This window comes from Melanotaenia boesemani, chromosome 10 (assembly GCF_017639745.1).
Source record: "Melanotaenia boesemani isolate fMelBoe1 chromosome 10, fMelBoe1.pri, whole genome shotgun sequence".
NCBI classification, from domain to species: Eukaryota; Metazoa; Chordata; class Actinopteri; order Atheriniformes; family Melanotaeniidae; genus Melanotaenia; species Melanotaenia boesemani.
The window spans coordinates 9,735,654-9,755,696 of record NC_055691.1 but is presented as its reverse complement, the minus strand read 5'-3'; the positions used below and the strand labels follow the sequence as shown (position 1 = coordinate 9,755,696).

Below are 20,043 nucleotides of genomic sequence, written 5' to 3'. Positions count from 1 at the left end.
ACGAGACGCAGACAAGCAACTAAAACTTCAACCAGATGATCACTGCCTCATTTTCCTGTAATTATGACCTCATCAATAATCTATCAACTGATTAATGGACCAGTTTTTAACAGAAAACAGATTTTTGTAGAGTTGAACCATTTCAGCTCTGAGAGGGTTCGCCATCATCGCAGGGAGCCGAACAAGAGCTGATCCTGCAGACAGATGCACAGTCCAACATTACCACAGTGAATCAGACCAAGCTTAGCAATCTGAACCAGAGTCTAGCTTCGAAATTTAATGAACTGGCTGATAAATAAATCAAATGTGTGTTAAAAGTAAACAGTAGCAGAAGATTGTGGAAAAGAAATTAACAGTTCAAGCTGAGACAACGTCCCTAAATTCAAACTTTTATGATCTAAACAGCATTTTTGTACAAATGTTTGCCCAGTTTTTATAAACTGGCTGTGAATATTAAAATAATTCAGATATCGGCTATGAAAAGTCATGTGTGGCAGTTTGAAAACACTGGTTTTCATAATAAAGGTTTTTCAGTGTTATAAGATGAAACTAATCCCAATTATTGTCGTCTAAAACTTTGATTTAGCTCTTGAATTGAACAAATGCAGTCTTCAACCGTGTTAAGGTAGTTCTTGACATTTGTACTTTCAGTTGTTTGATTTATTATTAATATAATGATATACTATAATTAAATTTAAACCATGTTCTTTTGTATTGAACTGGGTACAGATGATGGATGAGCTGTGTATACTGGTCTTTAAGGCTGTGCTGGAAGAAAAATGAATAAGTGCAACATTAAAGAAATCTGAAAAGAAAGCATGGGTGTTTTTTTTTTTCCTTTTTAAAAATCTTTAAATTTTTTTACAGAAAACTGTAAATTAAAAAGCAATTCAGGCACATATGAGTCAACTGCTCAAACTTACAGCCTATGGAGTTACAGATTTATTAAATTACAATAACAAAAGACGTTTGACCAAATTTTTAAGTTTATCCAACTAGTGACTTAAGGACACTTCAGCCTCCTCGTACAAAACACACAAACATCACACACATAATGCAGGAGGCCATGCAGGCGACTCCGGGTCCAACCGTCTGAGGACAGGAAGTGAAGCATAAATGAAGCAGACTGAGCTCCCAGACAGCAGCTGTAGAATCTCAGACCCAGACCCTGAAGGTGGTGCCGCCTCCACAGCTCCACCCCAACGCCTCGTTCTGCAGCCGGTCAGTAGTTGGTTCTCAGCCGGCGGTTCTCTTCTCGCAGCTTCTCGATTTCTTCCACCAGGGACTCATTAACAGAGTATTTCTCTATCAGACCGTGGATCTCAGTCTGAAACAACACCACAGGATATATATCACTGAACCAGGTGTGAACTAAAACATTTAATTACAGGAGTGAACACGGGATTAATCAGATGAGAAATCAGCATATAAACAGGTCAGTTGGATAAAAAAAGAAGCTGTGCTGACAGCGAACAAATGAATCCAGGTTAAATAAAAGGTGTCAGTCACTGATTCCAGGAATCACCTGCTGCTTAACAAAGACCTGAAACACAATGTTTCCAGCAGATCCACCGATTTCATTCATCATTATTACTGTTTGCATCAGCTATGCAGTCAAAGTGGGCATGCTCCCACCATCGCTGCAGGAACTGACCAGAACTCTCACCAATCAGACTTACCGGTTTAAATGAGCTAAAGACATGCTGACAGGATGCATGTGCGCTCGAGATAAACAAGATGGAAAGAGATGCCGAAAAACAGCTGAAAGAAGTCAGACTCCACAGAAACGTTCAAAGAAGGGGGCCATGTTAGTTCCTGAAGCAAATCAAATACCTGTCCATCATCAACGTACTGCCTGGAGAGGCTGACAGCGAGGATCAAACCAACGAAAACACGAGAGGAACTATGACAAAGGACAAGCCAACAAACACTAAACACCTCCTACTTTATTTTATCTCATATTTTAATGAATGGGAATAAATCGGGGGTAAGCATCTAAAACAGGGCTTTAAAAGTTTTGCTGGTGGAGGCTTCGCCTTTTATCCAAGAACGCTGCAACGTTAGAAGGTGGAAGAAGAGAAAGTTCATCTGTAAAGCTTCGTACCAGCTGGATGTAAAACTGTCGGATCATTTCCACCTGAAGGTTGAGGATGTCTCGATGACAGGCGTCCCTGAAGAAGAAAAATAAACATGGTTTTATTAACCTTTTAACTCTAATCACAAAGTCATCAAGCTCCATTAACCCATTCAGAGCTGATGGAACATATCTGGGATTTACTTCTACCTTCTACGTTTTTAGTCGGGTAGCTGGCTTTTCAGGCCAAATAGAAAGTGTTTAATCGGTCCTGTGTGTAATGATGCTGACTTTGGGAAGTTACTGGCTCCAGCTCTGATAAACATTGTTGGAAACGTCACAGCTGGAGGCACTGGAACACGGAGAGTAAACGTGTTACCGGTAATGGGAAATAATCTGATGGGTCTGTTTTAGCAGGTCGATCCAAGCCTAAAATCCCACTTAGACTGGAGTTTGGTCCACACTTAATCTGAGTTTCATAATTCTTCTTTATTGGATAACACAGAACAGATGCTACACAGGCTCTAGTTTTTAAATATGTTGGTCACAAAGTTGTAGTTGATCTGGTTTTTCTCCATCAAGCCCATCCCCAGGTCCCTGAATATAGACCAGTACAGGGTTTCCATGCTGGGAGTCTATTTTAAGGCCGTTAAAACAAAACAGGCTTTAGACAAACCTGAATTCCTCCAGAGTTTCATGAATCATGCTCTGGATGAAGTGTATCTGCAGGGAGGTGAGAGGAGCAGCTCCACCCTGTCCAACCACGTCAGCGATGTTCTGAGAGAGCGAGGAGGACACGGCCGCCGTCGCAGCTGGACCTGAAGGTTCAACCACAACCAGCAGCATCAGCTTTACCACCATCCTGACCCAAACAGAGCTTTTTATCTTACACTCAACCAACGTCACTGCTGTCACCATGGATACCAGGGTTCACCTGCTTTGCTGGTAGGTGGAGCTCCGTGGTCAGGTGAGTCGTAGCTCAACTGAGTTTGAATTCCATTGGCTTTTCGGAGGCTGGGCTCTGGAGTAAAGAAAGGTGGGGCTGGCTGACTGAGGCTGGCCTGTTGGGATGTGGAGGGCGTGGTCTGGCCCTCCCCCTCCAGACTGGGACTGCCGGTCTTATCAGACTGCAAACACACACACGCCTTTTTTAGTGTCAGTGTTATTTAAAAAAAAAAAAAAAAAAAAAAAGACTTTGTCAACACTAAGTATTTTTTTCCTTTGATTTCTAAGCAGATTCAAAATAAGACAATCTGTCAAACTGCTGCCAACTGTAGATCATACTGTTGCTCCGAGGTCAGAGGTCATCACCTTCCTGGTGTCACATGGTTCTACAGCTGAAGCTGTGATTGGCTCCTCCTCTTTAATGGTAAGTGGCGACTGGAAGACTGACAGCGGGCTGTAACATCTTCCTGCAGAGGCCAGAGGGGTCTTCCGCTGTGAGCCGCCACCTGAGAGAGAGTCTAAGACATGATGGCACCTGTCTCCATGACAACAAACCGATACCTCACACACGAGCAACAAGGTTACTCTATAAAAATCTGGTTACATGTCTCTTAGGGACAGTTTAGCAAAAAAAGCCAGCATTTCAGGTTTCTGTACGCCCACACCAAACAATACTTCATGTACTGTGTGTGTGTGTGTGTGTGTGTGCGTGTGTGTGTGTGGGTGTGTGTATAAACTGCGACAGCAGCATGGAAACTGACTCCAGCTACCAGCAGGACTTCATGTCTGCAAACAGTTCCTACATGGGCTCCTTTCTAAACCAGTAGAACTCAGTAGAATAATGGAGTTCTGACCTTCTCTGACTGGAGAGAATATGTCCAGACTGGCCCGGCCAATCAGCTGCTGACCCTCCCTTTCTCTGGACAGCATCTCAAAGCTGGTAACTATAAGAGCAAAGCATCAAAGTTAGTTCAGAACCAGCAGCACCAGTTTAACCAGCTTCTGAAAGTCTGAGAAGTCTCTTCTTGTCGTACTTGGTGTTCTTCCAGTTGGTGTGTCTGCAGTTCCCCCTCGGTTCCCAGAGTCTGGACCTAACAGCATCAGGACAGAAAGATGGAGGTTAAAGAACCCGACAGCATTAATGGATGTACAGACGACCTGGCAGTATGATGCATTTGACTCCGACTGTTGCAGGATTTAAATCAAGTAACTCAAAGGAAGCATCATTAGCTTGCAGCTTGGACAATAAATCCATTTGATTAATTCGAATGTGCCGTTAATGGCATTTTGTTTTGATAGATAAAAAAAAAAAAAAAAAAAGTAGTTCTTTTTCCCCTTTAAAATGCACAGCAAACTGTCCTTGGGGCATCCGTAGTTAGGGCTCAGCAATCCCCCCACCCGTCTCCCAGTAAGTAAACATAGCAGCTAGCTGATGGAGCTCATTTTCATTAAGTGTTATCAGTTATTCTGAGCTGGTTCGGGTTTTTGCAAAACCAGACTCAGAACCAGTAACGACATGTTGCAGAATTAGTTTAAAGCTGTTTATACCAAAGATGGCAGAAGAACTGATTTCTCTCAGCACCTCGCTAGACCTGCAGCAGAGTGGGAGACATGACTGCAGTCAGCTGATGCGTGAAATTCTCTCAGTCGTCTGGATGAATCGTTTATTTCAGTTAAACGTTAGGTGTAATGGAGGCTGATGACGTGAACACAAGCTTTCATGCCCAAATCGCCAACATGTTTATGTTTAGCTCTGCAGGGTTGAACTAAACACCTTTTCTGGTTAAAGGCGTATAAACACAGACCAGTTCACCAGGAAGTACCGAGGTTCTGAGGCTCCAAAGCAGAACCAGAACAATATCTGTCTAAAAGGATTGACAGATATACGGGGAAGGCCTGGAATTTAACTGCAGTGAGAAATGCTGCTCTCTACAGCTTCAGCCCACAAATTCCTGTTAAGAGGGGAATCATTTCCACAGTGGATCCAGTGTGATGAGAAAGGGTCCTGGTGGAAAGAGATCATGGATGCAGTTGTGCTGCAGGATATGCCGCTGTTTGGTACGGTGGAAAAGCCTGACTTTATACGTACAGGAGGCACATCTGCACGCAAAAGGATTAAGTTTAATGTTTTTAATAAGTTTAATATTTTATATTTTTTCAAGAAGGAAAAGAAAAAAAATTATTAAAATCAGATTTAATTTGAAAGTAATGAGATTTTATTTTTTGGCTTTATCAGCCAATGAAAAGTCAGACCTTCACGAGCAGGAGAGAAGACGTCCAGACTGTTTCGTCCAACGTTGCTGAACTTTTCCACTGCGGGTTGATGCTCGGCCCCCTGTTGGCCCTCTGCCTCCCGACCCATCATCGTCACACCGGCACCTCCTGCTGGATGGAAAACCCACCTGCTGTCTGAAACATCTGATCACAGCTCAGGACTGAAAACATGGAAACTTGATTCTGAATCTTTTTAACATCTTTAAAACAAAATCATGTGTTGTACCGTCTACTGCCCACACTGACTCATGAGATTAACCCACCTGTGTCGGTCGCCGGCCTGTGGCGGGTGGGATCTGTGCTGGGGGGGGGATCTGGATGGCTGCTGGACAGCGTTGAGGTGGATCTCTTTATACTGGAAATCTTGGTGGATCCCAGTTTACTGGACTGAGGTGGGCCAAAGAGAGAAACATGAACATTTAACTCATCGTGAAGTTGAGACTTTAAACTTCATAAAGTTTCAAGCCGTGTTTGTACAGTTGTATTTTACATGTTCAGGGTTTGGGGGCGGGGGGCACCTTGTGTCTGCTGGTGTTGCTCTGGAAACGCAGGCAGGTGACTGAGGTTTTGTGGGCCACAGTGATCCTGGTGGGGGAGCTGGAGTTCCTCAGGTCGTACTGGTAGATCTTCCCCTGAGTGGACCCGACCACCAGACCAGTACCGTCCAGAGTGAAGTCCACCGAGGTCAGAGGACTGTCCACGCGGATCGACCTCAGGATTCTGCCGACACATCAAAACATCAAGCTGTGGCTGGTTTTTCTGGAGTTCATTTAGGCTCTTAAAAATAAGACTGACAAAGAATGATGGCCAGAATAAGGGATAAGGGGCTGATCTGGGATTATTTCATGGTCCAGCTTCCTGAGATATTTACCAGCATAACACCTCTATTAAAACATCTGGAAACCGGCTCAGGTTCATTTTTTACCTTCTACTGTAGCACAGTTACTCATCAGGCATTACTTTACTCATTCCTAAGATTACCTTATTAATTCTACTAATTACTAATTAACTAATTTTCTACTGTGTTCCAGGTGGATTCACTCTGACACAGTAACACATGTCTCAGCTTTCTGTAGAGACCAAGATTATACATACAGGCCTTGTAGTTGTGAAGATATACTTCAAGTCATTTCAGACCAGAGGCAGAAAAATAGGCCTTGTTAAAAAAAGAAGTCAAATATAATTCTGTTTCAGCAGTGAGAAAATTAAATTTCACCATGTTTACTGTATCATCTTTCAGTCATACTTCTGCATGGACATCTACTACATAAACTTGCTTTGATTGTCACCTAAAGAACTTCTGAACTTCTGCACAACCAGGCATTGTGCTCCTTCAACAGGGAGAGAGTTGGTAGTACAACTCTGGATGTGGTTTATTCATATTCTGTGCAGAAGGGTGATGATACAGTGCACTATAAAGAGAGGAGGGGTTGAAATAGAAAACAGGAGCGATTGTTTTGATGAACTCAGCTCAGTACTGGTGTTCTGCTGTTTTTACTCTTGTTCTTGCTCCTTGAGGTGCAAACATCAACATAAACAGAACTACGAGAGGAAGCGAGCAGGAGTCCGTTACTGAACGAAACGTCCTGAACGACTGGATTACGTTCCCTGCAGCAGCGTGGAAATAACTCACATCTTGCTGGCCGTGTCATAGCAGATGATCTTCTTATCCAGGCCGACGCTGACTACCAGCAGGTCGCTGGTGGGAGAGAAGGCCAAGCCGGAGCCAGGGGCCTTGTGAGCGCTGTCGAACACATGGAGCTCCTTCTGGGTGTTGGAGTCCCACAGAACCACGGTGCCGCTGTCAGAGACGGTGCCCAGCAGGGAGCGCTTCACCATGGACAACCTCAGGTCATGGACGGGCTGCAGAGAAAGCAGGAAATAGATAAGACCACTGCAACTATGTACTCTGGTCTGAACCAGTCCTCTATTCATAGTCTGCAGTTGGTCCAAAATGAATAGTATGAAGCTAAAGGAGCAAATAACTCCCGTATCCTCGTCTCCTTACTGGCTTCCTGTTAATTACAGCATCCTGTTTAAAATTTAACTTTGTTTTTAATTCTTTTAAGCTGCTTCTTATCTTTTTTAGCTCCTGCTTACCCGTGCTCTAATAGAAACCAGGAGGTCCAGTTTAGAACTGGTTTTATCCACTCCAAGGTCAACTTTCTGTAGCTGGTGTCAGAATCTGGAATAATCTGGTCCCAAATATCAGATCTAATCATTTTAAATCTCTACTGAGGACAAGTTGGCTGAAGCAGTTATTTGTTTTATTGAATTGTTGTTTGATGAATGTCATGTATTTTATTTATTTAAGTTGTTTTAGATTTTAGAGCACTTCGTGTACCATGACTTTTGCAATACACACAAATTTGACCTTATTAAACAGAAGTTACCAAGAATGAATATGTTTTTTATTTCCTTCAATAACAAGCCCACAGCTGTCTGTCTGTACTGTTGTCCCTGATGCAACTCCTGACCTATACTGAGACACAGCCTGCTAAAAACTTCCACGTATTAAATCCTGTTCAACTACAACACCTGTCTGTTACTTGGAGGAAGCAATACAAGGCAGAGTTCAGCTGGCTGTGAATCTCAGTATAAGACAGGAATCACACTGCAACAGTACACTGTCTGGATGGAAAACGTTGCACTAACAACCTCACAGGGACAAATTTCCACCTTTATGCATCTGCAGTCTGAACAGTCTTTGAGGTTCACATAACACCAAGAATACACAGGAGCATCCCTAAAACTTCTCACAACAAAGTCCTTAAAGGATCTTTCACATCAGATTGCTCATTTTACCGAGACTTTATCACCTGATATCTGAGAAACGTAACTGTTTAAAGTCCTTCCTCATCTTTGAGAAGCACAGAACATTTACCGCCTGGATTTTTATATCTTTCCTTTGATTGTTGTTTTAAAATTGTTCCGGAAATCTCTACAGATTTTCTCCACCAGCTGAATAATAAGAACCAGGCCCCAGAGCCACACAACACCCTGAGTTTTACCCTGAAATGTCACATCTGAGACTCAAATGTCTGAAACAGAATCTGAATCAAACGCCCCCCCCCCCTTTATAAAAGGTTTATGTTATGTAATCATGCCTGATAGATCCATCACAACTCTAGCTGTTACCATGTAACACAAGCAGCTCACAGATCATTTTAAAGAGACGTCAGAAGAAAAAAAATATTTAAAAAAACAAACTAGCTGATTTATTTTCATCATCAGAAACTAACTAGATGCTGATTCTTTGTGTTAATGAGCTGACCGTGTTGTACAGACGCTTGAATCCTGACATACGAGCTGTCAATCATCCTCCACACACAGACATGTCTACCTCTTTGTTCTGGAGGAATTTTTGGAGATTTTGTGTCAGATTTGATTTTCAGGAAACTTTGACTCAGACTATAAAGGAAAGTTTTCACTTGAACCGGTTTGTGCAACCGACCCCCCCAGTTTTCCAAAAGTAACTGTCTCCTATAAAAGTACTTGCAGCAGGTGTGTGTGCAGCCGACAGGCTGGAGTAACGATAAGTGTTAAGTGATCATACAAAGCCACAGTTTGCACCCTGAGCCACACAAAAACAGTTTGTAAAAGAAATTTACCAAGTGAGTGAAAACACTTGACATGTGTGATGTTGGTGATGGTAAACTATTTTATGCACTATTTTTCCTAAATGACACAACTTGTGTGTCTGTGATGATACACTCCTTTATACATCTGCTCCATCTGCTGCAGCGGCAATAGCTTCAGACTTAATTTCAGTTTTACAAAGAACTTTTAAAAAGTTTAAAATCGGTTTTAAATGCCAAGAAAACAACGTTTATGACTATCAGGTTTGTTTGCAAAACTTTGATAAACTAAGACTTTTACATCTGATGGTACATCGATATCTGGGAATATGGATCGATGAAAAATGTTATTTAATATTCATGTTTCTAATTTAGTTAAACTCAAAGTGAAGATTGTTTTTTATTTCAGAAATAAAATCATGTTTGACATTTTCTTCAAAGACTTGGACAAGCATGCAGCCTCCTCTACTTTCCAGCCTGGAGTCGGTGCATCGGGCTTCTCTACTGTCATATCAAATGTAAGATCCCTCCCTCACCACCGCCTCCTCTAGGATGTAGTTGGCTGGACTTTATTGAACATTTATAGATAACACTGGTTGATCTATAAAGCTTTGCAGGATAAACTCAGACTATCTAAGCACCCTCCTTTCTGTCAGCTCTAGTAGTTTCCATCTGGTTGATCTTGAATGTTCCCTGGGCTTTGACAGACTTTGGTAAAACAGTGTTTTCCCACCATGCACCGTGGTCATGGAATAATCCCCAAATTAATTTAAATTAAAATCCTTCATATCCATTAACGGTTTTAAGAGTATCATAAAGAATGCAGTGAAGCAGGAATGTCACTGCATCTCTTCTCTTGTTCATTTGTGTTTCATGTATGCAGGGGTTAAAGCCCAAAAACATCCCGAGCTGGAACTTTAGGGCTGATTTCTGGAACTGACCCCAGATCTGTTCTGGTCTAGATTTAAATAATGCATGAATAAATTTAATAAGACTAAATGCATTTTTGTATAACAGAACAAAGATTTCACAAATCAGAAATTGTGGAATAATTCAGTCCAGTTTTTCAGCAGGATCTGGTCTAATCTGTTCCAGATGAGCAAAAAAATCCAATAAAATTACCCTTATTTGCATCTTTACAAATAAAGGTCACAACTCAGAAGCTGTGTGTTAATTAATCTAAAAGCTCTGTAGAATAATTCAACCCAGATTTGAACATTTCAAGTCTTGTAGTTTTTCAGCAGAACCTGGTCTAATGTTGACAAGGCCCCCATAAAAAGCAGAACATTATTCCGTCCACGTTCATCGCCTGCTTATAAACTAAACAGCGCATGCACACTCTCCCACTCCCGGAGATCCAGCACAGGGGCGAAAGACCTTAAGTCCGCTTATTTCAGAGCTACCTTGGTCAGGTCTGCCTTGTAAAAAAAAAAATCTGATCTCTTTGGGGCTCCCTGGTTAAGAGAGAAAGATTCAACGCAGCATTTTTCTCACCTGGTTGCTGCCGTGACCAAACGCCCTGCTGGACAGGTTGGTGGTCAGACTGTGGAGAACCAGATCCCCACTAGTGGAGCCCGAGGCGATGCAGCTGTCGTTGGCATTAAAGGACACGCAGGTGACCTCTTCTTTGTGGTCCTGAGAGACAGATTCACCGTTTGCTGCTGTAGACATTTCAGATGTTTATGTTGCTGAATGGACATTCGATCTGTGGGCGCTTACTTTGAGGGAGCGGTGCAGTCTCTTCGACTTCAGATCCCAGATGTGGACACAGTGATCCAGACCACCACTGACAAGGAACTGGGAGGAAGAACTCAGACACACACGGGTCTGCCTTTTCTGAACATACAATTAGAAACTTCAGTGATAAAGAGTTTTACTTGTGTGAGCAGAAAGACTATCAGAAACAGAAAACTATATATTAACTAAAAACATTGCAAGTTTCTCCATCATCACTTTGTCTTCTAACTGGTGGCAGAAACTGGGTTTCTGCAGCTTTTCTGAATATAATGAAATAACTTTTTCCTGTGAGAATGTTTTGCTTTAAACATGACCACATTGCCTGGGACGACATTATCAGCAGAACACTGGATAAATTATCCACCCAGAAACTCGTTAAGTTTTTCACCGTTTACTCACCCCGTCTGCCAGTTCCACCACAGGAACAGGAGTCGACTTCAGGCTGGAAAGAACCAGTTTGTCTCCGCTGCTGCTGGCACTGACCAGGTACTGATCTGGGGGAACTGGTCAAGGCTGAAAACATTTTATTCTGCCAACACTTGGCTCCAAGTGGTCACTTTAAGATTTGTATAAATAAAATCACTTGAAGAAAAAAAATCAAGACAGCTCCTACAATGACTGACATTTCTAAAATAATAAATTAATATTTCCATGTATAAAATAATAGTAAACTCCTGAAGCTGAAGTAAAACATATAAGCTGACAAGTTTTTACAAAGAAAGTAGTTACTGGGTATTATAACAGTTAATCAACATAATTTAAGCTAGCTAATCTCTGGTTGGCTGGAGAAATAATTAAACTGGCATGAGCATGTTTACAAGACACTTAAAAACTAAAATAAATTACTGTGCTTTAGACCAAAATCAGACTTCACAATCACGTGTAAACATGACAGTCTGGCCAGAAACACACAAAATCAAAGCTCTTAAAGTCAGAATGATATCCCCAAATGCAGCTGGAGGTCAAATTTCTCCTGCATGTTTATGCTCAGCTCAGTGCTTTGTACATGCTCCACTGTTCCTGTCCTGGTCTGACCCGGGAATAATAAAAGACAGAGCTCCAATTAAATGTTCAAATCTAACCTTAGGTCAGTGTTTCTCAATCCAGGTCCTCGGGACCCACTGCCCTGCATGTCTTAGATGTGTTCTTGCTCCAACACACCTGGTTCAAATTAATGAACTTCCTCATCAAGTTCTTTGTAGCCTGTTAACGAGTCATTCTTTAATTCAGGTGTGTTAAAGGAGGGTTACTTCTAAAACATGCAGGGCAGCGGGTCCTGAGGACCTGGACTGAGAAACATTGCCTTAGGTCAACTCAAACATCTGGAACTGTGCAGAGGTTATCTGAGATTAATATCTGAGTGTAGTTGGACACTGACTAATGTTTGCCTCCAGTTATGAGCAGATGATGGAATTGCAGATGCCCCACGGTACCAGGATGTGATACTGTAGCTAGATAAACAACCCATACCTTTCACTGCAACCCTACACATTTTAGTATTCTTAAGTTATCACCAGAGCAACTGCATCAGTCCATCCATCAATGCGGATACTGTTGGAGCTCCAGCAGGCCTGAGCAACAGGGTGGCTGCTGCTGTGTGGGTTAAACTGCTCCAGGGGCGCCATGGAAACCGCATCCCAGAGCTTCACACAGTCTCCCGTTGACACCAGGCGGGTCACCTCCTCCATGGCAAAGGCTGGATAAAAATGAAAAACAACTTGATGTTAATGCACACAGCAGAAACATGGAGATAAATTTAATAACCAACTGAATTCTAGGTTCTGATAATTTTATTTACTTATCAAATATCTATTAATAAATAAATACAACTATGTTTTCAACTTCCCCCAAGCATTTTGGACTTAACCAAGAAAGCGATGGGAATAATATCCTTTCAGTTATTTCATTTCACAAACATTTTGAACACAATATTTCATGTTTTCTCTTATGAACTCAATTTCATTTGTTGATATGAATCCATCCATTTTCATCACATGTCTCACATCAAGGCTAACGGGTGATGAAGAGTTTCAGGTGTTATTTTGTTCCATTTTTCCTGCAAACGAGTCTTTCTGTGTGCAACAGTACAGAGTCACTGATGTTTCTAAATCCTCAAGCATTTTCTTAGGCATGGTCAGGACTACCATCACAGAACCCTGATCCCACCCCATACCATCTGAACCCTGATCCCACCCCATACCAATACAGAACCCTGATCCAACCTCATACCAATACAGAAGGGTTTTTTTTGGACTTGTTCCTGACAACAGTCCGGATGCTCCTTTTGTTCCAACAAAGACCTGGAATATTAACTGGTCTGACCACAGTCCAGGTTTCCACTGTGTGATAGACCATCCTAGGTGCCTCCGAGTCCAGAGAAGTCAATGCTGCCTCTGGAACTCTGGACCAGGTTAACATGTTAACATAACGGTGGACACCTTTCATTGTTTTTTTACTTCAACCTCAATTTAAAACATCTTATAAGCAGCATTACGACTGAGAAACGTTAGAAATATATCCGAGGTCATCATAACGTACAATCTAACGCTATTTTATGTCTTTAAAATACGTTTTTGAAAATTTTTGGAGTGTTTACAGGTCTGGAAGCTGTCATGTGAACAGCTGACACTGAAGTGTGTGTTTACACCAAACTGAACTCAGATCAGCTGTATAAACTTTTTATGTTTCAACTTTTTACACTCGAGCTTTAAAACCAACATTAGCCCACAATCTTGTTGTACTAACGCGAGTTTAATCAACTAAATTAACCCATCAAGCAACAGCTGGTAAACGCCAACTAGCTACAAGTAAACGCTAGCCACATCTGACACAGCGCGAGCGTCAGCGTGTTTAAAGTAACCGAACTGCCGCAAAAGATGCGCAAAACTACACGAAACAAGCACAAACTTGCTGGAAAGCTTCGAGGTTCTTCTGCAAAAAGTGTCATACAAACCCAGAAAGAAGAAGAAACAGTTCAATCCGATGAAGATGTTAAGTTTATGATCCACCTGGTGCTAATAAACCGCCACTACGGGAAAGCAGGAGGGACACAAAAACGAGCGATTTTTTTATTATTATTATTATTTGTTCTTCACGCTACGTATAATAAAGTTAGATAAATAGTGTTTAAAATTCAGATTTTATTTACCGAATTGAAACAGAGAAAGTCACGTAAAATTGATGTGCATAATTAAAGAAAATGTAAATTTACAAACATTCAAGCTTTTAAGTTATTTAAACTTCTTCGGCACACACGGGATACTATCAACTATTATATTTATTTAACATTTTGAGTTACTACATGGTACTAAGTTCTTTGTCTATGATGAGGGGAGAACAGCCCATGAAGGTGGGGAAGAGTGAATGGGCGTTAGTTCAGCCCACAGCCAGCCTCCTCATAAAGTGCCAAATGTCCAGACATGTGAAGGTCTAGCCACTCCCCAAACCTCACCTATAGCTTACTGACCCAGTCATCCACACAGCAACCACAGTCCACATACAGAAGCACAAGGGGTGGCACAGCTGCCTGGCGGTACTGCTCCATCAGGCCCGATGCCATCCTGTTCATGCCCTACCCCTACTGGTGGTCTATCCTTGAGAGGATGTCCTGTCCATAAACAGCCAGCAGTCAGCGACTGGTGGGGATGTCCATGGGTTCTGGCCGGGGGCTCCTGGCAGACAACCGGAAAGAGGCTTGACTTATCCACAAACTCAGCACACTCCCCCAGATAGTGTCTCAGCCTGTTGAGCTACTCCTGCCCGTGGTTCTCCCTCAGCTGCTTCACCAGCTGCGCCGGACTGTTGCCCCGGGTCTTGTCCTGAAGCAGCCTGATGATATGGATGTCATAGGCGTACCTGTGTTGATGCATTGCTGTGAATAATTAGTAACGTGTTTATGATGGGACAGTTTTTAATTGTATGAAGAACTGAAAACATAATTTATTTAAATTGGCTTCACTCACTTGGCGGTCAGGATTACCCTAAACCTCAGCTGGTGTGGGAGGTCAAGCTGGTCAGTCTGACTGGTGAACAGATGGTTTCGAGCACACTCAGCACACCTGAGTGTCTCACCATCAGGTAACACCGATCGATGTCCAGGACCTTCCACATCCTTTTGTGGATGCCAGCACCTGTTAACTGCTCTCCACAAGCAAGCAGTCTTCCCCCTCCACAGGTGGTAGGGCATCCACACCATCCGCTGATGGGTGAAGAAACACTCTGGGGTTGGTGTTTGGTGGTAAATGAGCATGGGGACAGGGGGCTCATACCACAGCTTAAGTTCTGGCTGCAGTTTGCTGGAGTGAAAGAAAGTGTTGGCAATCCATATCCGGTCCTGCAGTGGGGTGGTTTTGCTCCACTGACCTGGCATCCTAGAATGAACCTCAGGCTCCTGCAGGAGATGGCAGAAGTCTTGCTGGTTCACCCTGAATGCAAGATGACAACCACCAAAAGTTCTATTATTATATGCAGAATTTCCTCTTGGGTGCTGGGGAACAGTTACAATTTAATTCAATCTAATCTAATTTAATTACAAATTAATTTCCAACTGTATCAAAAACAAAGGCAGTGGACACCTTCCACATTGTTTGTTAGTTCAACATTAATTTTAAACATCTTATGAGCAACATTACCGCTGAGAAACATTACAAATATATTCAAGGTATTCAGAAAGTAAATCTAATGCTTGTTTCTGTCTTTAAAAGACATTTTGGAGCATTTTCAGGACTGGGAGAAGCAAGTGAACAACTGATACAGAAGTGTTTATTTACACCAAACTGAACTCAGATCAGCTGCATAAGCTTAATATTTTTTACACTTGTCACAGTCACACAGTCCATAAAGTTGGTGTTTTATCAGCTAAACTAACCCATGAGGCAATTACAATGTACAGTAAAATTATTCGAGACTTTCAAGTTCTACGGCACAGCAATGCACGGAAAACTATTTACTACTATATTTATTTTACAGTTTCAGTCACTACATGGCACTAAGTTCCATTTATTCGAGAAAACAATTAAATTAAATTTCAAAACAATTAAATTAAAGTAAGAACCAGAACTGCAGCAACCTGAAAGTTGATCTGTCCTGTCTGTATTTACTGATAAAAATAAAATAATAATAATAATAATAATAATAATAATAATAATAATAATAATAGCCTGGAAAACAATTAGATGATTCTTTTGTAGAAATAGAAATTTAAATTATTGTGATCATTTATTTCCTCCATGTTGGACAATTTGTTTCTACAAAACATCAGCTTATATTGCAGTTGTCTTACAGTTTTTCCTCCATTGGTTTGGTTCATTCCTTGAAGATCATTTTGACCAAACAGTCTTACAGTTCTGTGCAACATTACAGCTCACTAGCAAAAGCTCATAACTCTCCCAAAATGCTTCACACACACTTCAAAACTAGATTCCTTTTCCATGTAAAGAGTCAGTACCATCATAATTGCAAAGATCTTCTCTGTTGCTTTGGCTAATTTGCATTCACTTAATGCATTTGCCAAAGTAACCTGGATGGTTCAGCACAACACAGTGGATCGCCTGCACAAGCTCATATCTCTCCCAAAGCTGTTTACCCATGTGTCAGAACTAAATTCCTTCTCATAAAAATAGTCAGTGTCTCCAAAATGCATCGTCCCTTTGGCACTGTGTAAGCACTGCAAGTCAAAATGTTTAGATGTTTTGTCATTATGGCAGACGTCTAGCTGAAAAAAAGGATTTCACAGTAAGAGCAGCCTCCAAAGTTTGACATCACACACTCTGCACTCATACTGCTGGGGACACTGTAAACATTTTTATTCACACACATTAAGTAACTTCCATACATTAGAGTACATAAAAACAAAATGTATACAGTATTCTGTACATGTAATATAAACACAAACAAAAAAAAAAGAGAAAAAGATAAAGAAAATCATATCTAGCCTACAGTGCTGTAAATAAAGTTTCACTTTCACATAAAGTAACACTTTCACTGGTCGTCCTTACCCTCACACACTAGTCAATTTGTCCACATCGCATTCATATAATGTTGTTGACTAATTTTGACAACTGAACAGACTATTGTGCATATGTTGACTTACACAATGAAGTCATGCTGAGATGTTTTGGAGAGAACAACCATTAGACTGAGAATCAACTAATCAGCTTAGATCAGCAAGATCTATTTATTTGGAAAATGTACTAAATGTGGGTTTATTGTGCTGACTGTAGGCTGCTTGTACATAGCCATTTGCAAAGATGCATTGAGACGCTTGAGACATGTACTAAGACATTTGCAATTCGATAAAATCCATGAGAAATGCCATTCTGTTGTGAACAATTCCAAGGTGGTTTGGAGATTGAAATTTCTGTTTCAAGACATGAGCCAAACCAACGGAGAACAACTGTAATGAAATGTTAACTTTAGCTATCGAGGAAACAATCAAAAAGGAAAAATGCAATCGCCCAACGTGGGGCTCGAACCCACGACCCTGAGATTAAGAGTCTCATGCTCTACCGACTGAGCTAGCCGGGCTAAACTCCCCACTTAAAATGTTTCTATCAAATAGAACCACCACAGTATTTATTTCAGCATTCTACATTTCCTGAGCCGGAATCTCAGTGTGGAAAAAAGAGGATTAAATCTCGTCTACAGCGTGTCAGAAACACGGTGAAACAGAACAAACGTTGCAGTAACACACTTTCACCACGAGGGGGAGAGTTACATAATCTTTCTTCTGAACGTGCCGATTTAGCACAATAAAAGAAGAAAACTCCCGCCCCATCCGCTGTTCTTTTTAAACGAAGGCGGGACTCTTCATTCACTGTAGTTGGTGTAGTAGTGCTGGAAAGTTTTCCCACTGTACAAGTCGCTGCCAACATGGTGAGGACTAAAGCCGATAGTGTCCCTGCGTCTTACAGAAAAGGTACAGTAATAAATTAAGTACCGCCGACCAGAAGATGAAGCCAGACCACGACTGGTTTGTCACGTAGTCTGGTGGCCTGGGGGCGTTTGGCTAAACAAGGCGTGTAAGGATACATAAAGCTGCTTGATATATTAAATTATATATACATATACTAAATAACTTAGTTATTATCTCGTGGGCTAAATAGTAAAGAGTAGTAAAGTGTAAATGTGTTAAATCCACAGCTGGCCTTCGTAACAACAGCGTCCCGCCAACATGTCTGGCTCTGCTGCCTTTCTCGTTCTTTCTTAATAATACAGGCGAGTTAAGCTGCTAAAGGTTGTATTTTCTTCAGAAATTGGTATTTTTTTTATTGGATCTGACATACCACATTATCTATTCTTTCTTATAAGACTGGGACAAGCGTTCTACAAACTGGCGCCAGATTTTTAGCGCCGCAGTAAGCCTGTAGGCAGAACTTGCACCAAAGTCCATTTAAAAAATTACACAATCACGTGTCCTTGCTCTTTATAGATGGGAAAGTTACGTCTAGATATTCTGAACCGTATTTTCTTATCTAACGGGATCTTGTGACAGATTCGGCAAAGATTTGACCCGCTGATCGCCATTAGAAACCTGGTTTACATACCGATCCTTAAAAACCTATTTTAGGGAGGCATGTTTGCTCACATGTAAAGTCTGTGCACTTTTATTACAGCCTTTTTTACACAAGTTTTGAAGGTTTCTCTATATTAAACTTAAGCAAATATCTGATAAACATGTTACATGAAATGCACTTATTTCCTGCTTCATTCTGACGCTGTGTTGGATCCTGTTTCCACTTTGCCATCTTATCTCTAATCAGACTATCTGATCTCGTTTTGCAGCTGTTGCAGCTTCTGCACCCAGGAAGTCTCTGGGCTCCAGTTCAGCCAACGCATCCTCCTCCAGCAGCCTTTCCTCCACTCCTGGTGAGTCCCAGTTGGGTCGCTAACAAAATTACCCATCTAACAACCTGACTTGTACTTGAAGATGTGGTTTGTGATTCACAGCAAAGAACAAATATGCTGGGGGTAACCCAGTGTGTCCACGCCCCACTCCGACCTGGCAGAAGGGCATTGGGGATTTCTTTGGTGGACCCCCCAGAAAACCAGAGAAGGAGAACCAGAGGCCTCAAGAGGTTGAAGATGATGAAGAAGCTGGAGGCAGCGGGATGTCTAAAGCCAGCAGGAAGTATGTTTGCTCCATTTACACATTCTTGTCAGCCTGACCCTGAATGTAATACAGATTTAAATAAATTTATTTTTGATGGAGGTATTTGAACTGACTTAAGTTTGTGATTATCATCTCTATCCTTACGAACCTGCAACTGAAAGAAATGGTCAAAATCTGGATCAGTAACTGGTTTGTTCTCCAAAATCTGAAAAATTTCTGAAGGTTTTTATGTTTGGATTGCTTATTTTAACAATGAGGGTTAATTTACTGACAATCAAAGAGCTTGATGAATGTTTCTTGATGAATTACAAGACAAATTTATATATGAAAATGGAGATCAAAGTGAATGTGTTTCCCATTTGCAGTTTCTTACCTCTGTGATGTGAAAGTTTGTCACTTTGTCACATGTTGCTTTTGGTCAGATCAGACAGTAGTTGTGCTGCTGCTATTATTAGTTACAGATCGGCCATTTTATCAGCTGTAGATTCATTAAGAGAAGAAATGTCTGCATTATAAGAATCTTTGAGTGAGGCTGCTGTAACTCCGGTTGCCTTTGGATGTGTGTTCATATTTACTTAGATCACCACCTTTTTGTTTGCTTATTCTTACTGTTTCAAGCTCTAAATATTCATTGTTGTACTGTTTGGTTTTACAACTTAATCTAAGCATCCAGCTCCTTTTTTAAGGTTCAAAATTGGTTGAAAATAATTCCGTCCTGCAGTTTCTTGCAGCTGCATCATTCAAAGCTATGCTTGATGCTCGTCTCACATTAAACATTGTTTAAAACTGTTTTCAGCTTCTGGTCCTTTTTAATTTTTGTCTCCTGCAGATCCCGACCTCTGCCTGCCCAGGATGAGGAGGATGACGACTGAATGATGGAGGGATCCGTTTGTTACCTCTACACAGGCTTTCTAATGTACATCTGTATATAATTTCTGTTGAATTCGTTTTGTATAGTTTTTATTAAACTTGTTTTTAAGTGGTTTTACCCTACGGCATGTTTGTATCTTCTCGATGGTGTGCATCAGCCGCTGATCAACTGATTTTTATTTCTAATAAATCTTTCCTGAAAACAAATATTTCCCCCGGTTTCTTTCTCTACACATTTAAAAACAGCTGTGAATGATCCCATTCGCACAGTTTCTCTTATTCCGTAATCATACTTTTCTCCATTTGCATCATTTTCTCCAGTTTCAGGTGTATTTTTTTTCCATAACGTTGATGCTTTCTGTTTGTTTTCACTAGAAACATTTTTTTTTTTTTTTTGGTCCAGTTTCAAGAAATGTTTTAAGAACACCGCACATTGTGTAGATTGTGTAGAGAAG

At 41.2% G+C, this 20,043-nt stretch overlaps 2 protein-coding genes and 1 non-coding gene across 7 annotated transcripts; 1 reads left to right on the top strand and 2 right to left on the bottom strand.

The window, feature by feature from the left end:
- Window positions 1-929: 929 nt before the first annotated feature.
- Window positions 930-13,650, bottom strand: nedd1 (NEDD1 gamma-tubulin ring complex targeting factor). 5 transcript variants are annotated; one of them, XM_041997452.1, is made up of 16 exons: window positions 13,562-13,650; window positions 12,161-12,304; window positions 11,008-11,102; window positions 10,591-10,707; window positions 10,366-10,506; window positions 6,927-7,156; window positions 5,812-6,013; window positions 5,557-5,680; window positions 5,273-5,404; window positions 4,054-4,110; window positions 3,874-3,963; window positions 3,359-3,537; window positions 3,009-3,201; window positions 2,751-2,892; window positions 2,105-2,171; window positions 930-1,327 (listed from the first exon to the last, which is right to left on the bottom strand). In XM_041997452.1, exons 2-16 carry the CDS (start codon window positions 12,294-12,296, stop codon window positions 1,223-1,225), a joined length of 2,010 nt encoding a protein of 669 aa, XP_041853386.1. In that variant the 5' UTR covers window positions 12,297-12,304; window positions 13,562-13,650; the 3' UTR covers window positions 930-1,222. The 5 variants fall into 5 exon arrangements, with proteins under 5 accessions (XP_041853386.1, XP_041853389.1, XP_041853388.1 ...); XM_041997455.1 differs by having other exon boundaries at window positions 3,386-3,537; XM_041997454.1 differs by having other exon boundaries at window positions 3,359-3,525.
- Window positions 13,651-17,060: 3,410 nt separating this feature from the next.
- On the bottom strand, window positions 17,061-17,133 carry trnak-cuu. Its single transcript has one exon. It is a non-coding gene; the product is annotated as a tRNA-Lys (tRNA).
- A 241-nt stretch (window positions 17,134-17,374) lies between these two features.
- On the top strand, window positions 17,375-19,795 carry pclaf (PCNA clamp associated factor). Its single transcript, XM_041997150.1, has 4 exons — window positions 17,375-17,524; window positions 18,391-18,474; window positions 18,556-18,736; window positions 19,548-19,795. Exons 1-4 carry the CDS (start codon window positions 17,479-17,481, stop codon window positions 19,588-19,590), a joined length of 354 nt encoding a protein of 117 aa, XP_041853084.1. The 5' UTR covers window positions 17,375-17,478; the 3' UTR covers window positions 19,591-19,795.
- Window positions 19,796-20,043: the final 248 nt, after the last annotated feature.